We start from the raw sequence: 25,588 nt of genomic DNA on the forward strand, positions 1-25,588 counted from the left end.
TATTTATGTAGTCTCGTGTATTCCTACGCCAGAGTTTAATATAGTCTCGTTCAACCAGACGCTCGGCTGTCTCCGTAAATCTCCGACAAAGAGAGAGGCTCTCTTGCTTGTCGGAGTTTATAACGGAGACAGCCGAGCGTCTGGTTGAACGAGACTGGAGTTCAATATCAATAGTGCTTGGATCCATACAATTTTTAGAATTGCTTCGATTACTAATACAAAGTTTAAAATCTTCTTTGAATATTACACAACATGATTCATATGGGGTTTCTCTAAATTCTTGTCTGAAAAGTCTAATTAAAATTCATATTATAAAAAAGTGCGTAATTTAAATACAGACTAGAAACTAATTGCCACGCAAGATAAGTTGATTTTAAAATATATGATAATCGATAAAATCAACTCCCGTCAGTACTTCAGTACTTTGATTAATTTTAAATCTTTACCTTTGAAAGAAATACAATTGAAATCGATGAAAGGGAAAATTTCCAAGATGACTTCATTCACACATTATCATTTTCCCCTCGTAAAAATTCACAGGAACGAAAACAGATTTCCTACGGAGATTTATAATGGGGAATGTTGACATCTTTTCTCCATTCGGAAGTCACTCAGAATACCTCGCACAATTTTTCAACGTTATCATCTGGGCTTACTAATGGCTGATGCAATGCAAAATCCCCCTAGACTTTCTATTTTTAGCCGTGTATTGAAACCTGACAAGCTAGAGGGGGCGTTTTAAAAGGAAAATCTTGGGGTATTTTCATACTTTTGAATAAATATCGTCTCTATCAAGAGGAATTTAATTATTTATTAATATCGAATGATTTAAGAAAATATGCGGCAAAAATATTTTGGGACAGACTATAGAATTCGTTTATACCGAGGTAATAGTTCGACCATAGAAATTATTATAATATTGGTGTATTTAACATCATTTGCTTTGTCTTTAACTGTAGTACATATACAAAAAAAGATATTCAGACCTGGAGAATTGTTGCTTATATAGACTATCGCTCTTTGATAAAACATTTCCATTATTCTCTATATCTTTTGGCATCGTAAATCAGAAGTAAAAATCTTATCAACTTCAAATAAACATGCTACATTGACCCTTGTAGCAAGTGTGTTGCGACTACTGTACGTAAAAAATGGGTAGAAATTTCGATTTTTTCATCTTATTTCTTCTCGCCTGTAACCTGAGTGGCGTGGCCCTTGGGTGTACAGCATCAAAGTACTGTCAGATTTTATTGTGGGGTCCATGGTCAAATTGTTCTTTGGGGTGCGGACAGGGGGTGAGGTACCGACAGCCTGGGTTGTGTTGTCCCCCGGGGACGACTGTCCAGACCATCTTTGAGGAATGCGCGGTAAAACTCTGTAACATGACGGAGAGAGAGTACAACCAGACGGACACCTGTCTGTCCACGGACACCTGTATCACAGGTAGGCTACCCCGCGGACTGAGAGTCCCATCAGTGGTCTGAAATCGAGTCTTTATTATTGCGGTTGGTTTTAAGTAGTAAATGTGTTTAATGCATTGAAAATGTTGCTATTTCATGTACATGTAAAAATGTATTTTAAAAGAAATGTCTAAAATTAATTAGGGTCTTCCGTTTTCAACGGAAGACCCTCTTGTTATTCTTCGGTTTCTTTTTATTATTAAGGTCTTCCGTTTCCAACGGAAGACCTTATTGTTTTTCTTCGGTTTTTTTTTCTCATTCTTCTCCTTTTTTTTTCTTACCGATTTTGTGTCAGCGATTACTCGGAAACTCTTTGATCGATTTTAATAAAATTTTCAGATCTTATTGATATTAGTTTAAACTTGATCGGAAATTTTTTTGGTTGTTGACGTCATTTCCGTTTTTGATATATCGACGTTTTCTTGATTTTCAGAGGGACGGCTTGTCCAAGAGAGTTATGAAAAACTATAAAAGATATTTAGTTCAAATTTTCAGGAATGATAGACAAAAGATTGTAGATATGTAATAAGGCATTAATCACTTTAAGGCACAAAAGGCGCTAAAGCTCGGTAGGGCTCGAAAAATGAGATTAAAAAAGTGTTGTGATTTTGCCTGGTTTTCTTAGATTATCTTTTTTCTCACAAATATTTTGTTAAGACATGTAGAAGAAAAAAAATTTATATTTACAAGATCTTTTGTTTGACACCTAGAAAAAGGGGCTGGCCCCTCAAATTAAGGGCCTAGAACCCTTCAAAGTTTTCACTTTATAACTCAAAATTGGTTAAGATTTTAATATGGCTGTCGTTGCAAAAGTTGTTCATTATGGTCTTATTAATGTCGTAACAATAATATTTTGTTCGGGTATTGCGTAATATGAGTGTAAAAAGCCAGACTTGTTACCATGTATTTGTGTTTTATTTGGCAAATAAACGGGATATTTGTGCGTATAACTGACATAAAGGATACCCGTTTATATACGGAAAGTGTTTAAACATTTTAGTTATTTTCTAGTGAAACACATTACGGATGAAAGAACTGTTTCTATGCAATTCATTTGAGTCGCATTTAAAATCTAGCTGTATTCCGAGCTGTGTATGCGAACAGTTACGTATCCACCCTTGCCCGCAGCCGATGAAATAGGTCACGACTGGACTAGCGAGCGGGTCTGCCATTATCAAATACACAAGATTTGCGTCTTGCTGTAATGCACACATGGATTTTTATATGTAGCTGCAAACACAAAACTTCCGATATTAGTGATTTTAATAGTAAATAAAAAAAGATTATACCTTTACCTACTACCATAGACAGTGTACTAGCTTGCATTCGGAAAGTGTTGAAACAGTGTAATTCTTTTCTAGGGAAACACATTATGGGTAAAAGAATTACTTCTATGCAATGTATTTGAGTCGCATTTAAAATCTAGCTGTATTCCGAGCTTCATGTATGTAAACAATTATACGTATCCGATCCTTGCCGGTGTAATGAAGAATAATGACCCCCGTAGAATAATGACCGGGGGTCATTTTTCGACGTAGAATAATGACCCCCCGGTCATTATTCTACGCAGAAAAATGACCCCCCGGTCATTATTCTACGTAGAAAAATGACCCCTTTGCCTGAAGAATAAGTGTCATTTTCATAAAAATGAGCACACTCCACATGAAGAAAAGTGACCCCTGTCGAATAATGACCCCCTTGTAGATTAAAGTTTTTCAGTACATTTTTTTTTATTATTTGTGAAATAGTCTTTACACTATTGTAACTTTTACTGCTGCAGTTTACAGAAAGTAACAGAAATTTTAATTCATATTCAAATAAACTTAAAGTGAAAGAAGGGGTATATCTTAGAAAATAAAAATCCTTCCGTTATAACAAGACATTAACGTATTGCATCGGGGTATGGTTGTCATCTTAAAGGGGCATGGTCACGATTTTAGTCAAAAATTATTTTTCCGATTTTAATGTTCACAATGCTTTTTCAATAGGCAACCAAAATTTGAGTGTCATTCGTTGAGTTATAAGCAAGTTACAGAGCTTGCAATTCTTTGCTATGTAAACGAAGCTTTTGTTTACATTTTAAATGTTGAAGTGAAAATTCCAATTTTAGACCTAATGAATGTGTTAAACGTAAGGAACTGTTTATTTATGCTTACAATGAATAAGACGATAGAAAATCAGCTTGAAAAGATTTTTTATTGGTATATTGAACCTATGTAAACAACAACAGGGCAGGAGCCTTGTTTACATGACAAAGAATTGTGAGCCCTGTATGTTGCTTATAGCTTTACAATTGACCCTCAAATTCCATTTGATCAGTAGAAATGCTTTACTTAAGCATTGTAAATAATGAAAACAGAAAATTAGAATTTGACCAAAATCGTGACCCTTTAACAATTACAGTTACATATATCTATAGTGTTCCGATAGGGCCACTTCGACCTTAGGGCGAAGATGCGAAGTTGCATAGGCGATAGTGCGAAAGCGAAGGAGCAAAAGTGCGAAGATGCGACGACGAAGCGCGAAGATGTGATGCCTAAAGTGCAAAGTTGCGAAGGCGAAGGGGCGATACTACTAACGCTCCTTCCCAACTTCGCACTCTGGCCTTCGCATCTTCGCACTTTCGCCGTCGCCTTTTTTTTTTTTTTGGCATTCAGCAAGTCTCGGTCGATTAAATAGAATTTAATGCAGGCACCGTACTTGCCAAGATTTTCCGATTAATCCAGGCTATTATTGGTACGCATGCGCTAGGCCATCGAGCTTACTATGAATGTTTAAAAATATTTTAATGTGTACATTTAACATATATGTTCACCAGTGCTAGCTATCATTATCTACTCCACACAACATTTATTGTCCACCATGATTTGTACATTTGCACTTGCAGACTCCTGTCACTTACCAGCCGTCTGTTTACCGTGGACCAAACACAGTAACATTCTAATTTCATTATGAGACACACCTAGCTCATGCATGGATCTAGAGGGGGAGAGGGGGTCCGTCCCCCCGGGAAATTTAATATTAATAATTTCAAACAGTTAGAGGGGAGAGGAATCCGGACCCTATCCCCCTGGATAATTTAATTTTATTAATTTTATAAAAATAAAATTTCCAAAATATGCCTCAGAACCCTTAAACGTAAGAGCTCCGCAAGTTTAAAACATAGGTAATCGCAGATTACAAAGCTCACCGAGACGAGGTATCACCTTTATCAGTTTATAAGGCCTTACCTTTATGAGACCACCTTAATCATATTATATGAAAAGCATCCTCTTGGATATTCATGGATTCTGTTTTGACACAATATCGTATATCATCTGTTAAAAAATTGTATGATAATCATATGTTCATATGTTAATCAATACAATGATATAAAATTAAAAATTGCATCCTATCATACTTACAATATATATCATATAATACCATAAAATACCGTAAAAAATTCTGACATATGATATTGTAACGTATGATATGACATTGTATTGTGTTATACATTATTGTATTTGATTAAATAAAACAATATCATAAAACATAATACAATATAGTATTATATGAAACAATATCATATTGCAATAATACATCATAACATTGAAACATATGTTGTTATATTTTATAATATAGTACGATATTGTATTGTATGATACTGTATCATATTTGATAAATTATATGATATTGTATTATATGATACAATATAATTTGATACAACATTGTATGACATCAAATGATACAATATCATTGGATAAAAAATATTATATAATACAATTATATTAAACATATTGTATCATATGATACAATAATATATATTACAACATCATACAATACAATTTCATGTAATATGATAATATATCATAAAAACCAATATCATATTATACAATATCGTATGATACGATATTTTATAATATTACAATATCATATATACAAAATTCTATATTACAGAAACCAACATCATATTATACAATACTGTATGATACAATATCGTAGAATATACAATATCATATCATAGGATGCAATATTAAATATTGCAATATAATATGTAAAAGTATCAGGTGATTAAATAATTTATTAATAATACAATATAATATAATACAATATTGTGTCATAATATACAATCCTATACATAACAATATCATGATACAATATCATATCATAAAATATAAAAAAAAAATGATACAATATCATATCGTATCATATAACGTTTTACAATATAACATATGGTATTATATTGTCTCCTTTTAAACAATAGTGTTTCATATCATATACAATACTATATCATAGGAATCATGTTATATCATTTAATAACAACCACATCTATCTATCAAGCAGGTTTGAGTGAGGTAGGGGATTTCTTTAGCATCCTTGATAATGGAGATCTGGCTCTGCATCTGAAGCAACTTCTGCGTTTCATTTATAATATAGTTAAATCATAGTAGTATCACTTCTTCGCCTTCGCAACTTAGCACTTTCGTCTTCGCATCTTCGCGCTTCGCCGTCGCATCTTCTATATTCTTCATATTGTTCATGAATTATACTTGCATTGAGGATCTCCACTATTACTTTGGATACAATAAAGATCGTGTGATCAAAATCAAGGGGGGTATAAACCCCTAACATAGGCCCTTTCCTTTTATCAACGCTTTTAGAAACAATCTTTTCTTACTATAATCGATCAGTGTTTATTATCTATTAAGATTTACTATAGTCAGGTACTCTTCACACATTTGCTATAAAAGAATAAATTCTATTCATGATCACAAATACAACATTACAACAAATGTTTAGATTATGATGTTCATGTATTACGTAGAAGAAAACAAAACAAACGCAAAATGATTTTTTAAAAATCACTTTCCTCATGAAATGTAAATAAAAAGTATTCATATACCTGCCCCCTTAGTATTTTTCCATAAAGATATATACATGTATCATTCTAAGATTGACAATTCATTCACCAATGAATATTGCTTATATTATTACAACAATTATTCTTTCATGATTATTGTTCTATCACACAATATCCTCATTGTGTATGAATCTTTCTTTATTTGCGTCATTTCCCGCCGTATGTCGACGAGAGAAGTGACGTAACTGTTAAGGTCAAGATCTAGTAAATGAAAAATGCCTACAGGTTTATGAAATTCAAGATATAAATTCTTTTTATGATGCTTCATAATAATATCTTTGTTTTATAGGGTGTACCGGGGCTTAAATTTTGGGTAAACACAATGAAAAATCATGTTTTAAACAACCATTTTCTGTGAAATATGATGGATAAAAGTAACAAATCTCAGAGTTTTGTCCAATTTTGACAAATGAAATATATCTAGAATGCCTACAATCTCTCCAAAAACGGCATTAAACAAGCTCTTTACCTCCTCTTTAAAATGATGTCAAATTGAATATAGGTACCGGGATTACTTTTCCCGTGATAATATATAGAATATCAAAATATTGTTTTATTTTCTACATAATTCCTTGAAAGCCGTAAAATACGGGAAAAGATTCATCAAGTCAATTATGACGTCAGAATGGTTCTAGCACCAAAAAGACAGTCTGGAATCATTTACTAGATCTTGACCTTAACAATCAATTTGTGGCAATGTAAGAGTGTTTTGTGTGTGCTTGCTACGGATATGAAAAACTATATACAGCAATTTATTTACGGGGTAACCAATACGGGGGGGGGGGGTCATTTTTCTATGGGGGTCATTTTTCTTCATGTTTAACATGAAGAAAAATAACCCCTGGGTCTTTTTTCTTCAGAAAAATCCAATTATACTTCAGCTAGGGGGGTCATTATTCTACGTCGAAAAATGACCCCCGGTCATAATTCTACGGGGGTCATTATTCTTCATTACACCGGCGGCCGAGGAAATGGGTCGCGGCTGGACTAGCGAGCGGTCTACCGTTATACAATACACAAGATATGCGCCTTGCTGTAATACACACACGGGTTTATTTATTTTGCTGCAAACACAAAGAATTCAGATTTAAACGATATTAAAGAGTAAATGGAAAAAGATTATACCATTACCTACGAAGTATTGCTGTTTTGCTCTTGTAATAAAAAAAAAAAAATAGATTGTATGACTGTCATTGAAAAAGGGGCGTTCTTTGTGATCTTGTCTATGTCATGAAATAGTTTTATTGTTGGAAAATAAAATTTAGTTATCAAACTGCAAACATTTCAAACCCACCACGTTGAGTGTACATTTTCATAACACGGGCCAAGGAGAAGCCGCGCTAGTGGACAACCGATTCGCTGTAGGACACACCACATTTTAATGCTCTTTGATTCGTTGTTATTTTCATTTCCAATGATATCGGTTAACGATGCATCAAACTATTGATTTAAATCATAGTTCGTAAAATAAAGGAAAAAACTGCCATCAATGAATATAATACGTTTTACAGTCGTACGATGAAATGTAAATAAATTCACCTGTTTCTATTTGTGACATTTTGCTGCTGAGAATTAAATGCATTACACTACCAATTTCAACAAAATGTTGGCGATATTCACATCAGTATCTGTAATCTATGATAATGTCATTCTTCATTTGTCTAACAAAGTATTAGAATTTTTGATGAGTTGAGAGAGAGAGAGAGAGAGAGAGAGAGAGAGAGAGAGAGAGAGAGAGAGAGAGAGAGAGAGAGAGAGAGAGAGAGAGAGGGTTAAGCAGGATGTAGTAAGTAAAAGTTGAAATATTTTTAAAAAGCGTTCGAGATAAGGCAGCTTAAGAAGTACAATTTTACATGCTTGTGGTAGGTGCGGGCACGATAAAACTAACCATTTTTAAAGAAGTTGAAAAATTATTTACATTCAGGCCGTTAAATAATAAGGGTCACAATATTGGTATAATAACCTCTTCTCAATGGTGGTCAGATTCATTAAAAAGCATACTCATTGCTGATTTTATTAATTTATTATTAATCAAATTTTATTTTTTTTTTTGATTCTGAAGAATATGTGAGTTATAAAAAGTTTATGTACATGTGCATTCATTGTGAATATTTTGATTGTATTCGGACAGTTAAAAATCGAGTAGAGTACACATGGTTAAAAATAATACTTAGTAGATTAATTATCTAATACAAATCGAATTGGCTTTAAATTTTGCATATTCAAGCACACTTAAATAGTTTATACATAAATTATATATATATTAATAAAAACGTCTGTATGCTGTATTATGTATTCACTGTCTGATTAGGACTATTTTTCCCAAAAAAGAAGCGCTCGGCAATCGCGTTATTTTTTAAACGTTCTATAAAGTACAACACCTGATTGGAGTACATGCTTATATATATAGTTTTTTAAAAATGTTAACGTTTAACCAAGCTAAATTGTAGATGTCATGGAGTCAATAGGCAAATCAAATTCGCCAATCAGGCAATAGCAGTTATCTAATGACTATGATTGATAATTTTACACGGTACATTAATATATGTCAATATGAATTTTAAAGCACTCCCTGCTCCCCTGTTTAAAGCTCCCGTTACCTGCATTCTTTTATTTACGATTTTTGTGCACACAGTTATTCGGAAATGGCTCAAATTTTGTTACACGGGCCCGATAAAAAGATGAAAGGATGACCCCTAAACTTTCTTTCCCAAATATTTCAAGAACGGTCTTAAATTTCAAACACTGGTTGAATAACATATAACTTATTTTGTACAAATTTTATGTGCATGAATGACAACGTTCCTGTAACTTAACAAAAAATGACACTTTTTGAAATCTATAAGTTTCTGAATTCATCATTAAAATTAATAATGTTAGACGGTCCATGCAGCAAGTTTTTCTAGTCGAGTCTTTCGTTCAACAGCGAATCGATTGTGAACATTTCAGCGGGGTTTAAAACAAGACGGTGAAACGACCACGAATTTTTACAGATTTGGCTAAAAAGAGTTTAAAAGAGATGGATACAAAACACAGGTGCGATTATATCTTGTAGGAGATAAAAAATGATTAATTTATGTTTGCCAAAAATACCAATTTTTATCATAAGAATACTTTAACATTTATATCCGCCGAATATTTCCATTTCCCTTTATTGTTTGGTGTCTGATTTGAAATAACGTTTCGAGGTATAATAAGTTGAGAAATTTCTTTAAGCTGCATGGTCCGATTTGTCGGCCATTACAGTATCAAATAATTTTCTTTGCAAACCAAATGAATGATCTTACAAAGTTATAGATGTATTTACACGGAATTGCTCTCCCTTCAACGTTAGAAATATTCAAAATAAAAAAAAATATTGGGCATACAAAAAACCCCTCAAAATACATCATTGGAATGTTTAAAAAAGGAAACCGTTGGGTTTCATCCTTCGAATGATTGGGTTTATTCATCCTGCATGTTTTGCAATGATTATAAACAACGTAAACATAAAAACTATTAATGAACAAATGTACACTGCTTTATTTTTGTTTAAATATAGTCACGCTGTATTTTTCATATGTTATAACAGATTATATAAAAAAAGACAGATGTCAAAGTCGTAATACAATCATACTAGCTTCGACGTAAGGGGCCAGTTTAAACACGAGGCGAAATAACGCAAAACCCTTTTATGTCGATTATTTTGTGGATATACACAAAAATTGTCTAATCCGGCGGAGGGTGGTTCTGAAAAAAAAATGGCCGGATTAGGCAACATCCGGTTTAGAGGACATTGTTGCAAATTAATTTTAGTATTTAATGCAGTAGGTCCTGATCCTGTATTCTTGTAAAATTTTCAATTGTTCTGAAATATATTAGATTTCATCGATCTTATCTATACGGTACCAATTTTCATTTTAAATTATTTTTTTGAAACAATAAATCCATAACGGAATACATACGATGGAAATACTTTTTGAATCAAATCATCGTTATTGATAATTTTTCAAACAGCCGATCTACCTGTAAAGTGCATGCTTAACCGTAAATTGTTAAACAAAACATTAACAAGTCAACAGGTGGCTGAAACACCTGATGGCGAGAACTGTTATGATGCAGGGAAACAATGGATGAATATTAATATAATGAGAATTTTATTTTTTAAAAAATTAGCATTTTGACAGATCTAGAATAATATGCAACTCTGTACGTGTAGCCATACAATGTACAACGGGGATAACAAACAATATCGGCAGTCTTACTCTCACAGTATCCTGAATCACGGCCTGAAAAAATGGGGTGAATTATAATCTAATTATCTAATTTTTGCAATTCATAACAAGACTTTACGGTATTAACTGAAATGAGTTGCTAGTTTGGATCTATATTTACAGTTATTTAAATCAATAGCAACGACAGAAAAATTAGTCGATAATTGAGCATTTAAAATATCTCGCTGAAGGCCGACCGATCGATAAGTAGACGGACTACGGGAGATAACTCTCACTAATTATAAGCAGTATGTTTTTTCATTTCGCCGGTTTACAGAATAGACAGGATCCGGATTGCACAATTTTTTAAAAACAAAAATGATAGGAAAATGTCAAGGGGCTGAATAATGTCGCCGGATTAGGCAGCATGCCGTAATACACAACATCCGGATTCAACGAGTTTCAACATGTACATAATTTTTTTCATTGAAATATGGCTTAATTGACCGGAAAAACATCTTCGCTAGCCAAGGGTTTTCGGTCCACTTTGCTCCCCATACACCCTTGGCGGATTTCCTTACGAAAACTCGGTGATGTGGTGGCGCTATCTAGCGAGCAACTTGAGTTGCGCCCCTTGCATATTTACATTTTAATCGAATTAAACAACGGGTTATATATACACTACGGCATTAATACAATTTGAAAACATGTTGACTACCGAACATCGGTACATAATTAACGATGCTATTAAATACGAATTAAATTATAACCTAGGGAAAGCACCAAAATAGGAACGAATATACTAACGGGATAGGCAACTTCTACATTCGGCATGTTTACTTCCCATGCTATCACGCGAGCATAAAAATGACAAGTTTGCAGAACTATGTATAATCCCGGTAAAATATGTAGGTTTTTAAAGCGATCTGGTTAGACCATCGTTGGGGAGGCACTGTACTCGAGAACTTGTGCCTCAACTTGTTAAAAGCACCGAATGTTTTACCAAAGATCACACATGTGTTTTCTTTTAAAGTTTATATTTACAAGCACTGCGATTGGATCAGCTACTCGCAGCTGCAGCCAATCATAAAACGGAGCTTGTCACCGAGTTTTCGTAATGAAATCCGCCAAGGGTTTATGGGGAGCAGAGTGGACCGAAAACCCTTGGCTAGCGAAGATGCCGGAAAAACTACTGCAACGTATATTATTGCACACATACTTAGCATAACCATCGTTTAAAAGCATACAATAATTTTATTGAAAATTGGACCAAGCAGCTTTTACATTAAGATTTACATGTGTAAGACACTGTATTTGTCATGTACATGATCATGTGCATTAATTATGTTTAATACCCGCTTATTCTCCAAAATGATCTACCATTTCATTCACAACTATGGTCATTCAAAATCACATGAATTAATCAAAATTTTAAATTTTGTGTCGATCTCAACTATTATGTATCCAAGAAATCTATTGATTTTATCATGTGTTACGTAATTAGGTATTAACGTTTTTAGGGGGTCAAACTTCATTCGGAAATTACTATTTTCCTTCGTAAACATTCACAGGATCAAAAACAGATTTCCTACGGAGATTTATAATGGGGAATGTTTACATCTTTTCTCAATTCGGAAGTCTCACGAAATATCTAGCACAATTTTTCAACGTTTTCATCCGGGCTTTATAATGGCTGATGCAATGCAAAATCCCCGTAGACATTCTTTTTTTAACCGTGTATTGAAACCTGACAAGCTAGAGGGGACGTTACAAAAGGGAAATCTTGGGGATTTTTTCATACTATCGAATGAACCTCGTCTGAATCAAGAGATATTTACAAATATCGAATAATTTGAGAAAATGTGTGGCAAAAATATCTTGGGACAGACTTTATGTATAATACGTTTATATATCCCAACAATATAATGATTTTCTCATGCGTTAACTAACTAGGGATATTAGGGGCCAGAGGTAAAATAGTTTAATCTTTTCTATTTCAATTGGAAGAAATGCAGGTATTTAAAAAAGCAACGTAAAAGAACTTATAAAAAGCATTACAGAAAAGCATTAGTTCTTCACCCCTATTTCCATATCATGTTTTGTTGTCAAAAATTAATGTCGATGACGTCATTTCACCTTCTAAAAATCGGACGGAAGACCTCCTCGTTGCTCGCAACGAGATCGTGTCTAGTTATTATTATTATTCTTTTTCTTTTCTTCTGACTCCTTTTTTGCTTCATAACTCAAAAAGTGTTTAACCGATTTTGATGAAATTTTCAGAGATTTTTGTAAGTTGGCGTCCCTCAAAAATATTAAAGTTTTAAAGAGAACGTCACTCCCGTTTTGACGTGACGTCATTTTTAAAAATTTCAAAAAGTCATTTTGTCCCGGACTTTTCTCAAAAACGCTTAAAGATAGAGGCTTGAAATTTTGAATGGTTATGATTTGATTGATTTACCTCTGTAATAAGGCTGGAAATGAAAATCTATCACTTCCGGTCGAAACCGGAAGTAAAACAAAATTTTCGAAAAAATGAATTTTCTGATTTAATAAAAAATGTATATGTGTTTTGTAGAGCTTATTAAGCTGAATCTAACACTGAAAGCCGTTTTAAAATCGGACGATGCATTGCAGAGATATCGGGGTTTAAAAATTGATTTTTCCGGAAATTTTGATTCTGCGTCCTTGGTTTAAAAAATAGCGTAATGTTCAAAGTAATATTAACTCGTACCAAAAATAATTGTTAAGTCGTACTTTGACACATTCGGATTTTTTTGTTAAGTCGTTCTTGAAATCAAAAAGGTTTTTGTTAAGTCGTACTTAAAATCATTCGGATTTTGTTAAGTCGTACCAGGAATAATTCGATTTTTCATCTTTTTATTTTAGTTACTCTTGTTATTGGTTTAAGAGCTCTGCTTCTTACAGGAACTTCCAGCTTTACTTCCGACATTAACGGAAGACCCACTCGTTGCTTTGCAACGAGCTTTGCTCTAGTTATTATTCTTTTTCTTTTCTTCTGACTCCTTTTTTGCCTCATAATTCAAAAGGTTTTTAACCGATTTTGATGAAATTTTCAGAGATTTTTGCAAGTTGGCGTCCCTCATAAATGTAAAAGTTTTAAAGAGAACGTCACCTCCGTTTTGACGTGACGTCATTTTTAAAAATTTCAAAAAGTCATTTTGTCCCGGACTTTTCTCAAAAACGCTTTAAGATAGAGGCTTGAAATTTTGAATGGTTATGATTTGATCGATTTACCTCTGTAATAAGGCTGGAAATGAAAATCTATCACTTCCGGTCGAAACCGGAAGTAAAACAAATTTTTCGAAAAAATAAATTTTCTGATTTAATAAAAAATGTATATGTGTTTTGTAGAGCTTATTAAGCTGAATCTAACACTGAAAGCCGTTTTAAAATCGGACGATGCATTACAGAGATATCGGGGTTTAAAATTTGATTTTTCCGGAAATTTTGATTCCGCGTCCTTGGTTTAAAAAATTGCGTAATGTTCAAAGTCATATTAACTCGTACCAAAAATAATTGTTAAGTCGTACTTGGACACATTCGGATTTTTTTTGTTAAGTCGTTCTTGAAATCAGAAAGGTTTTTGTTAAGTCGTACTTAAAATTATTCGGATTTTGTTAAGTCGTACCAGGAATAATTCGATTTTTTTCATCTTTTTATTTTAGTTACCCTTGTTATTGGTTTAAGAGATGTGCATCTTACAGGAACTTCCAGCTTTACTTCCGACATTAACGGAAGACCCACTCGTTGCTTTGCAACGAGCTTTGCTCTAGTTATTATTATACTTTTTCTTTTTTTTCTGACTCCTTTTTTGCTTCATAACTCAAAAAGTTTTCAACCGATTTCAATAAAACTTCCAGAGATTTTAGCAAGTTATCGTCCCTCAAAGATGTTAAAGTTTTAAAGACAACGTCACTTCCGTTTTGGCGTGACGTCATTTTTAAAATTTTAAAAAAGTCATTTTGTCCGGGACTTTTCTCAAAAACGCTTTAGGATAGAGGCTTGAAATTTTCAATGGTTATGATTTGGTCAATTTACCTCTGTAATGAAGCTATATAATAAAAATCTGTCACTTGCGGGCGAAACTGGAAGCGAATCAAATTTTTTGAAAAAATGAATTTTTTGATCAAACAAAAAACGTATGCGTATTTTGTAGAGCTTTTTAAGCTGAGTCTAATGCTGAAAACCGTTTAAAATTTGGAGGATGCATTACAGAGATATCGGGGTTTAAAAACTGATTTTCCCGGAAATTTTGATGCCGCGTTCTTGGTTTCAAAAATAGTGCAAAATTCACACTGAAAGTAACTTCTACTGTAACAATTCGTACTGATCATAAAACTTTATAAAAAACATAAAATTATAAGCATACTGTATAGTTCGCAAAGCTAAATACAAAACTTCAATTCGTTTTAAAATCGGATACTGCATTGCGGAGATATCGGGGTTTAAATATTGATTTTTCCGGAAATGTTGATTCCTCGTTATTGGTTTAAAAAATAGTGCAAAATTCACACCTAAAGTAACTCCTGCTGAAAAGATTTCGTACAGGTCATAAAACCGAACTCCTTTTTTATATAGTTAATCAGAGTGTTTATTGAAACAATTTCGTTAACTCGGTCGATAATTACGTTGTTAGTTTTTATTAGTCTGATTAGTTTTAATCGAAATAATTATCGTACGATTCACCATGTCAACTCGCCATGTTTTGACTGCGAACAACAGCTGATAGCGGTGTGTCAGAAGAATGGCCTGCAAGACGGCGATAGTGGAAATTTCAGCTCAACTAACGCATGACAGATTATAAAGGTATGTTTCAATACAGGATATGTCGTATTGACTTTTTCTTTTCAAAGTGTTTGTGCACTTTTCAATCTAATCCGACATTCCTCTGACTCTAACCTCCGCTTTTGACGTGCGTAACAATATAAAAGCGGGCATTTGAGTCAGAGAAATCTCGGGATATTATCTGTCCAATGTATTTTCACGTGTATGTTTTGCACACTACTCGTTTGAATTTCTATTTATTATTATGTACATTATATGTATGTCTTATTTTGTATTGAACAACACACCACACACTGTAAAACAGTGCAATTAAAAGAGGTGGGGGTCCAAAGGCACACAAGAGTAGAATGTTGTAATTAGAGTGCATGTTTGCATGATGATAACTTTACCCTAAATATTTGAAAATAGCAGATCTTTACCATATTATCTCCACTTAATTAATGAATTAAAGAACTCAGACAGGCTTGTGCTTAATTAAATAAATATATTTGACATGGTAAATATTCAGTCTAATTAAAATTAGAACTTTTGTCTGGCTCGCCGTAATATATGATTATCGCCTGTGAAAGAGCATGTAAATCAGAGTGCAAGATGAAAAGAACTTTAAGTTCAGATTTTAGGTTAATGTTCCCTGATATCTATAAAACATTCTTCTCAAGATTTGATTATTTCACAGAACATTGTAAATTCTTTGAGATTAGTTTATCTTTTATATACCGGTATATTGAATTTTATTGATTCATTTTAGGTAAACTTTACATGCAGAACACATCTACATTGTAAACAGTTTTTACAGTAAGACAAATGTATGTAATAATTTTTACTACATGTGGCTTAGATCTCTCTCTCTCTCTCTCTCTCTCTCTCTCTCTCTCTCTCTCTCTCTCTCTCTCTCTCTCTCTCTCTCTCATGCTTTTAATCTTGGCAAAGCATCACAGAGCAACATCATTTTGTGCATATCTCTATCTAGGAAAAGAAATCAACAATGCTTTAAATTTCAAAATGAGCATGTATTATCATGCAATCCCTCATTTTTTCATTGTACAACTAAAATCCAAAGCTTTGTAAAATTGTTTATGGAATTTTATACATACTAAACATAATATTGTATTTAAAACCTGTCATTAATAAGAAAAGAGAAAAAAATCCTTGCTAAATTTATTTGCCAAAAAAAAAAACCCAGTAGAATTCATTTTTAAAAAATGGTATAGCAGAAAATTATACTTTGAGGCTGTTCGGATGAAATACTGTAAGTCGTTTTAATTCCACCGTGTTAAATTTTCATGATTTTTACTAAAGTATCAATTGCGATGGTTTTAATTTTACGCTGGTTAAAAATTCAATTGATCAGAATAGAAGCATTTAAATTTTATAATATTTGGTTAAAGTGTTCAAACTAATGCTTCTTAGGAAAATCAAAAAATAGGGGGATGGTATACATGTAAGGGTATTTCTAAGTGATGTGATGCTTTTGTCATGATAATATCATGTATATGTATGTAGTTTTGAATAAGGTTTCTTATTTAGGGAGGTTGAACAACAGTTGACCTCTAAAAGATTAGGTAAAGATGCTTTATTTATGGAGAGCCCTATAAATCTGTGTTAAATAGAAGAAAGTGGAAATGCTGGGTTCACTTAAATGGCCATATTTTTCTTAATCCTTAATGGAATTGGCAAAATGAGGTATACTTTTTCTCAGAATAGCATAAGCTTTGTAAGTTTAAGACAAGATGACTTTTCAGAGAATGTTAGTGTAAGTTTCAAGACTACATGGTATTTTCAGATTTCTCATTTAACTGTAATTTTGAGTGGATTTTGTACCAAAAGTAGTCTATTTTGGGAAAATGGATGATTTTGTTGGTTATACATTGTATATGTCATTACATGATTTATTAGCTATAATATACACCGGAAGTAAATGCCTTTTAAATGTGTAGAATGACCACCACTAGAGTAAATTGGCTTAGAAAGTAGGTATTTCCTATCCTGATGACAATTAATAGGCTTAAGTTAATTACCGAGATAAGAATTAATACTGCACAGTAAAAGAGTTTTGATCAATTGAATTATTTAAATTATAAATTTGCAGCAATTTTGCTGTCTGATTTCATGAAATAACATTAAGCAACCTGACTTATATAACTCAATTTTTTTAAAACAGCATATTTTTCTTTCAAATAAAATTCACATGTAGACAAATGCAGTTATCAAAGTATACAATATGTCAAAAAATTCAAGTTTTTGCTCCTTCCTATCCAAAAGTGATATTTTAGATATATTTACAGAATTCAAAAAGCCATCCCCCCCCCTCTTTCCAATTGTCTCTATTACCATTACATGTTGGATATGTAAATGTACATTTGACCTTGAAATAACATCTGCTATAATAATTACTCTCGAAATGATCAAGAAACAACAAATGTTTACCCTTTTATTGTATATATGCATCAAAAATGTAGGAAAACATGTAAAATTTGAACATTTATCATGGAATTCTCATCCGTCCCCAGGTACCCGGTTGTGTTTGAATTTCATTTTAATTAAGAGCAGACATCACACTGGTAGGTCTTACTATTTTAGCAAAGTTAAAAGCAGACTAGAAACAAAAATAAATAAGATATTCACTAAATACGATTATAAGCTTACTGTTTCATGAAAACAAGAAATCACATGTATGGCGGCATGCCTTTTTGTGAATAAGAATGTTACATTTCATCCATTTACCAAGAAAAAATCAATTTTCAATATCAGTGATGGTTGTTTTTAAATATGTGTGAGAAATGACTTAAGGGAATTGCCACAAGTTTCATAATATTAAGGTTAAAGTGTTCAAACTAATGCTTCTTAGGAAAATCAAAAAATAGGGGGAGGGTATACATGTAAGGGTATTTCTAAGTGATGTGATGCTTTTGTCATGATAATATCATGTATATGTATGTAGTTTTGAATAAGGTTTCTTATTTAGGGAGGTTAAAAATAGTTGACCTCTATAAGATGAGGTAAAGATGCTTTATTTATGGAGAGCCCAATGAATCTTTGTTAAATAGAAGAAAGTGGAAATGCTGGGTTCACTTAAATGGCCATATTTTTCTTAATCCTTAATGGAATTGGCAAAATGAGGTATACTTTTTCTCAAAATAGCATAAGCTTTGTAAGTTTAAGACAAGATGACCTTTCAGAGAATGTTAGTGTAAGTTAAAGGTAGCAAGGGACAGTTTCGGATAAAGTACCTGTCAATATTTTTGTAAAATTGAGAGTTGCTGTACTTAAAGGCTTATGAGTGTTGCTAAAATTCATGAAATGATTTTTAATGATTATCATTACTTACAGGGATGTCTCTTGTTGAAATTGATATTCAATATGTAGGCCCCATATGTTAGGTACATGAGATTCAGAAGTAAAATGTGAAACCTGCGGCTATGACTGTTGTGTTGACTTTAGACAGTGAAAATGCAAGTTACAGACGGGAGGGTAAATAACACGAAAAGTAGGTGGATGGGGCATTATAAACTATACACCGGTAAGTTTCTGACATGTGATGGTGCAACATGCACATGGTACGTAAGGTCAACCCTTTGCAGGGAATTGGCTGGGGGAGGTCTAAAAAGCTGAAAAATCATGAAAAATTAGCAAAATATGGAAGGGTCAAAATCTCATAAAAACCAGTATGTAGAAAATTTTACAGGTTTTGACTAGTAATTTTCTTCAAAAATTGGTGTTTGGCCTTATAAAAAGTGAATTAAGGTCAGACGACACAATCCTCAATTTTATATAACTTTTTCCAGGAATTTGTTGATGGTTTACTACTATTTTGACAAGCTTTCTTGCAAAAAATTAGGGTACCTTACCAGGCATTTCTGCAAAATACTAGAGTATGCAATTTCCTATATAATCTTCTTGAAAATACACTTGAAGAGCTGATATAAAAATAAATACATATACAGCACAGCAAAATTCACTCTATAGGAACTCTGTCTCTGCCGGAGCGGGGATTTGAACTCACGACCTCTAGAACATATACGCTTCTGGCGGTGAGCGGCCACGGTTCTGACCACTCGGCCATCTAGACACATAACCACATCTAATTAAATTTTAATCATTTTTAAAATAATTATAAAATCAATATTTTTTATTGGAACTCTCTATAACGAGGAGATACAAAAAAGATTCTCGAGGAACGTGTCGTCTGACCTTAAAGGTATTTGTGCTGAATGGGAACTGAGGAAATTCTAGTTACAGGGTTCCGAAGACACACGTCCCCAGGCTACAATGAAACGTATCAACAAAACTGTCCTGTGCCATCTAATGTCACGTATCGAGATATGTCATACTAATAACACGGCATGGTCAGTGTATTTTTTTTCAGAAATACTATGCATATGTTAATGTAAACACAGCTATTATTAGTACCGGTACAAGTATTAACACAGCTTATTGATTTTTTTAATTTCAGCTATTGGTGGCCACATGGTTTTTACCTGTTGATTCTTTTCAGCTCTTGAGGTTAACCTGTCATCTCTACCCACATGCATATTCCTTAATGTGTTCTACAGACTATTTACCAGTAAAAATTAAATTGGATAATTCATGAACAGTTACTGTAATGCAACTTTAAGAAAGCATCATGCCTTGTTGTGGTTTGTGTTTGATAAGAAATTATAACAAACAAAATTATGGCTGTAAGTAATTTAGAATTGTTAGCTGTGAAAATTTGTTTTTCAATAAAAGTATGCAATTATGTTCCTTTTATTTTGTTTTTAGCTCACCTGAGCCAAAGGCTCAAGTGAGCTTTTCTGATCATTTGTTGTTGTTGTAAACTTTTCATATTTTCATCTTTTTTTCAAGACTTAAACCAAATTTTGCACTAAGCACCACCACTCGGTGACGGGGATTCAAGTTTGTTCAAATGAAGGGCCACGCCCTCTTTAAAGGGGAGATAATTGAGAATTATTGAAAATTTGTTGGTATTTTTCAAAAATCTTCTTCTCAAAAACTATTCGGCCTGAAAAGCTTTAACTTGTGTGGAGGCATCCTCAGGTAGTGTAGATTCAAGTTTGTTCAAATCATGGTCCCCAGGGGTAGGGAGGGGCCATAAGAGGGGGATCAAGTTTTACATAGTTTCAGCTTTTACATGGTAAAGACCTAGTAAGTTGTCAGAACTTGTATGTATACAATAAAATATGTTAAAATCAAATCAAGTTTTACATAGGAATATATAGAGAAAATCTTTGAAAATCTTCTTCTCGAAAACTATTAGGCCAGAAAAGCACAAATTAAAGTGGAAGCATCCTCAGGTAGTGTAGATTCAAGTTTGTTCAAATTATAGTCCCAGGTGGTATGGTGGGGTCACAATGGGGGAATTGATTTTTACATAGGAATATATAGAGAAAATCTTTAAAAATCTTTTTCTCAGAAACTAATAAGCCAGGAAAGCTGAAACTTATGTGGAAGCATCCTCAGGTAGTGTAGATACAAAGTTGTGAAAATCATGACCCCGGGGATAGGTTTGGGCCACAATGGGTGGGGTGGGGGTCAAAGTTTAACATAGGAATATATAGAGTAAATATTTAAAAATCTTCTTCTCAGAAACTATTCAGCTAGATGATTCTTTATAATTGTTAAGACTTTGGCCCCAGGACAGTTCTTTGGCCTCACAAGAAGGTTCAGAGTTTCATGTAGGTTTATATCCCATATATAAACTATTGTTAAGAATCTTTTTGAGAACTGCAATACTCAACATGCGATATGACTATAAAATCAATATAAAATCATCCTTTTAAAAAAGGAACTAATGATTATAAACATAAGAATATTTAGGGGGGAAAATGGATTTTATTTATACAGGATCTACATGTATTATTGTACATTGTCCAGGTAGTTTGCATTGTGACTCCATTAAGCTGATTTTATCATACCTATTGTTCCTCAGGTGAGCGATGTGGCCCATTTGCCTCTTGTTTAAGTTTTTCATTGTTTTTCATTATTAAAAATTAAACATATGTAACCTACGGTAATTTTCATGATGAGTAGAAAACTTAAATCCGCTTTTAAATCGGACGATGCATAACAGATATCGGGGTTTAAAAATTGATTTTTCAGAAATTTAGATCCTGCTTTTTTGGTTTCAAAAATAGCGTGAAGTACAAACTCGTACCAAAAATAATTCGAAGTTTGTTAAGTACTTTGACACCTTCGGAATTATTTTTTGTTAAGTCGTTCTTAGAATCGTTAAGGTTTTTGTTAATTCGTACATAGTATCATTCGTATTTATTTTTATCGTTTACTTTAAGTTGCTCGTTATTGATTTAAACACTCTGCTTCTTGCAGGAACATCAAGCTTTACTCTTGACATTAACGGAAGACCCACTCGTTGCTTTGCAACGAGCTTTGCTCTAGTTATTGTTATTTTTCATAGAGTAAACGTTACATTTCAGCCTATTTAAATTATGAATAGCGTGATCACAGTACATTAATTCAATTTTGTTGCATGCATGCCATTTTGTAATAAGTATTATCAAATCTCTCTCTCTCTCTCTCTCTCTCTCTCTCTCTCTCTCTCTCTCTCTCTCTCTCTCTCTCTCTCTCTCTCCCCAAGACCCAAGGGAGACGACTGAGCAGGGCACGCTGGGTAAGTTCAGTATGATTCCGTGTAAATTACAGGTACCTGTTTCGTCACTAGTCAGACTCTGGTCAGCCACACAGCGGGGCGGTTCCTTGTGTTATAACCACGGGTATTTAGTGGTCTCTTGTCCGGTGCAAATATGCGATCAAAGCATAAATTGGATCATAAATCATAAGTTTTATGCTCTTTGTTCTATCAGAACCTCTACAAACTATTCATCAAAGAAAACGGCGCGCTAACAAGTGGCAATAAACCCGAAGAACATACGTCAGGTTAACTTGCAACTTATCACTCAGTCTCAAACTTACATGCACCAAAGATAAATGCATATGTAATGCACGCATATATACGTAATAATTGGTAGATATATCTCTATACTTTTATTATTTATCATCAAAGTATACAGAGAGCCTTTTTGTTCTCTTTTAGTAAACGTTTTATCAGGGTCTGTCATCATGTGCGGATCTAGAGGGGGGTCAGGGGGTCCGGACCCCCCCCCCCCCCCCCCCGCAAAATTTAAATCAAATAACCGCCCCCCCCACCCCCTCTTGATAATGTTTCTAGATCCGCGCATGCAGAAAAAGCATGTCATTCCGCCATGTCCAAATCTTGATTTTCAGGAATTTTACAAATAATGCATAATAATTACAAATTAGCACAAACTAAAAAGAATAGTTATGATATTTATATACATATTGACATTATATGTGTGATTTTTATTTAATAACGTTGTTCTTGATTATTTTAGCTACGGACAAAACAAATCCATTTGACCCATTTGGTAAGTACAAAAAAAGGAAAAAGGAAATCTATAATCCGTTCTTTTTTCGCTGTGCATTTCCTTAAGGTTATATCATAGTTCAATTTTTAAAACTGCATCATTTTTTGAACGCAACTAAATTAGATTTAACAAGGCGTGCAAAATGCCTATACACGGACGAATAAGATACTGAAAAATTAAAATATCAATAAATCTAAAAATTTTTAAAAACGATTATTTAAAACTATATATCATCATCGATTTTTAACCTTTAAAATGTTCAATATTTGGAATATGTTTACTCAAACTATAATCTTCTAAATAGACGTTTAATAACACTGTGCTTCATATTGCTGACATAAACATATCAATTTCCCATGCATTAATCACAGTAAATTTGTGACAATCATTTGTATCATAAATTACCTTTATCTGTAAATACGAATTAACCACTTCGATCATATCGATTTGGATTTAAGAAAGGTTTTCCAAATGTGATGATAAAATAGGAAGGGATTCGTAATAAGTCATACATTTATTTTTTTATTTCTACAGGTTTGCTGCCTCTTATGGTAGGGTCCACCCTTATTGTGGCCACTCTGACGTCCGCCATCATCTGTATTGTGTACTGTGCCAAACGATACCGCAGACGCAAGGGAGATCCTAAAAACTCCGTGCGGCCTTATAACCAAAGAGACTCAGTCAACGCCTAGATATAAACCCAAGCGCCGAAATCGGCGCCTATAAACAGCTGATCATAAATTCCTGCCGTACCTCAATTAATTATGAGAGGGAAAGTGGCCTTCAATAAAATTAGAACTATTTTAACAAGAGCTTGGACTTTGGGTAGTTGTGTCAAACAGCAATGTGACGTTGGCCTGTCTATTTCATTGCTGGCCACTCAGCCATGGCTCTTTGAAATTAACAAGATTCGTGAGGTTTTTGAGCTAAAACTTCGCAATCGGTACATACTTCGCTTGAAACCGTGTCATTTTTAACTTGTTTTGACGCAAGAAATAGATAGCTACGCCCTACTGAAAGTCCAAGGTCTTGTTAAAATGGTTCTAAATGGGGTCGCATGTTATATATGCTTGTATAGAAGCTTATATATGCTAATGTATATGATTATATCTGCTTGTAAATTGTTAGTCGAAAATGAAAAACATTTTGTACCTTAATGTCCTGTATATGACAATCTTTGATTTCACTATTATGAATATTTTTAATGATATTTTCAATAACTAGAATTATACTGTGGTATTGATCCCATTAAATAAATTGTTTTAATATCCATGTGATTATTATACTACATGTACATACAAAACGTCTATGTGTCGACTTAGATATATATGCTTTATGCAGAGAAAACAGTTCCAGGGACTTGTCACTATGAAGTATTTTATAACACTGTCTTGCATGCCTTTATGTTATAATTTGACAATTATTCTTTTGTCTGTCATTTGATTTCATTTTGACTGTATGCCAACATGATGATTTCAATAAACCATTGAATTGAATTATATATTTCTGTGTTCTTCAGATAGTATCACTTTGAAGTACATGTATATTAAAATCCTCCGTTTACGGCTTCCATGTGTAGGACTTGGGTCTACAAAATAGTCGACGTATTATTTACTCAGCATTGTGGACAGGCACCTGTAATACATGTACATGTACCTACGCCTGTCGTCGCTCGCGAAAAGTTTCCAACTTAATGATAGAGATCTAGAAAAGTTAGCCCCAAATAAAACAATTTTTCTTTTATTAAGATTTGAATAGTATATATATATATTATTAACATTCGAGAAGAATTAAACAAGTTATTTTTACCTAGCTGTTTCGTGTGTTTATCACGCTACCTGCATAAAGCCAGTAGAGCAGGTACTATGTGTATACCAGGGAATGGAACCGTACAAGGTGCTCCATATCGTGCTACAATGTATTTGTAAATAAACCCCCCATATCATACAAAACTCTCCGAGTCGAGATAAATAGATAAAATGTTCCAGGGGTGGGATGATCACACATTTATTACGGGTACTGTTCACGTTCTTGCGTAGTTCGTTTCACATTTTTATGACTAACAGAAAAGCTATCCTGATTTTTGTTGCTTTACTTAGGCAATCTATTTTCACAAATGAGAAAAAATAATTGCATTTTGTAAATAACTAAACTGTAAAAAGTAAACACAAAGATACGGATTTCCAAACTTATTTTTACGTTCTATAATCTCAGTAATAAAATTTAAGTAAAATAAACAAATGATAAAAGAAAACATGAAAATTTTTATTCGAACAAAATAACGAATTTGAGACACATGGAGATGAAAGGATTTTGATTGATAGCAGTATAAAACCGTATATATAGCATCGGCTTTTGAAAGGGGACAGTCCTGTCCCCAATTTCACAAGTTAAAAAATATGGGAAACACCGAGAACGGAGTCGGAGTAACTCCGAATCTTAAAATTTAGATCTGTACGCTAATTTTCCTTATGATTTTTAACAATCCCCCCCCCACCTTCCCCCTTGAATTAGGGGGATAGTTCTATCAAAATTAATTTACTTATAAATGTAGTATTAAGCCCCTGTTTCGAAAAAAGATGCCCCCTTCCTTGCCTTCTTTCGAAAAGAAAAAAAAATTACTTGAGATTTCTTTGATTTAGTAAACTATCTGAAGTACTAGTATAGGTCCTAAAGATATGTATATTGTAATTAATCACCAGCCTATTCAATGCGCCAATCCTAATTTTTTTTTAATGCGAAAGTTAGAACCATTTCACCAGTGACTGTGGTAGCTGTTGGTTAAATTGGAGAAGGAGGTGTTAAACGGATATCACCTACCAGCTC

General features: G+C 33.3%; 1 protein-coding gene across 1 annotated transcript; it reads left to right on the forward strand.

The window, feature by feature from the left end:
- Positions 1–1,007: 1,007 nt before the first annotated feature.
- Positions 1,008–24,241, forward strand: LOC136274150 (uncharacterized). The gene is made up of 3 exons (XM_066080571.1): positions 1,008–1,443; positions 22,730–22,762; positions 23,297–24,241. The coding sequence occupies exons 1-3, from the start codon at positions 1,152–1,154 to the stop codon at positions 23,452–23,454; spliced, it is 483 nt and encodes a 160-aa protein (XP_065936643.1). The 5' UTR covers positions 1,008–1,151; the 3' UTR covers positions 23,455–24,241.
- Positions 24,242–25,588: the final 1,347 nt, after the last annotated feature.

This window comes from Magallana gigas, chromosome 3, assembly GCF_963853765.1.
Source record: "Magallana gigas chromosome 3, xbMagGiga1.1, whole genome shotgun sequence".
NCBI classification, from domain to species: Eukaryota; Metazoa; Mollusca; class Bivalvia; order Ostreida; family Ostreidae; genus Magallana; species Magallana gigas.

Excerpts from the sequence above, each read along its gene's own strand:
- LOC136274150 (XM_066080571.1), top strand. The coding sequence starts at position 1,152 with ATGGGTAGAAATTTCGATTTTTTCATCTTATTTCTTCTCGCCTGTAAC. Across the intron at positions 1,444-22,729 it reads CACGGACACCTGTATCACAG|CTACGGACAAAACAAATCCA; the intron begins GTAGGCTACCCC and ends TGATTATTTTAG. Across the intron at positions 22,763-23,296 it reads AAATCCATTTGACCCATTTG|GTTTGCTGCCTCTTATGGTA; the intron begins GTAAGTACAAAA and ends TTATTTCTACAG.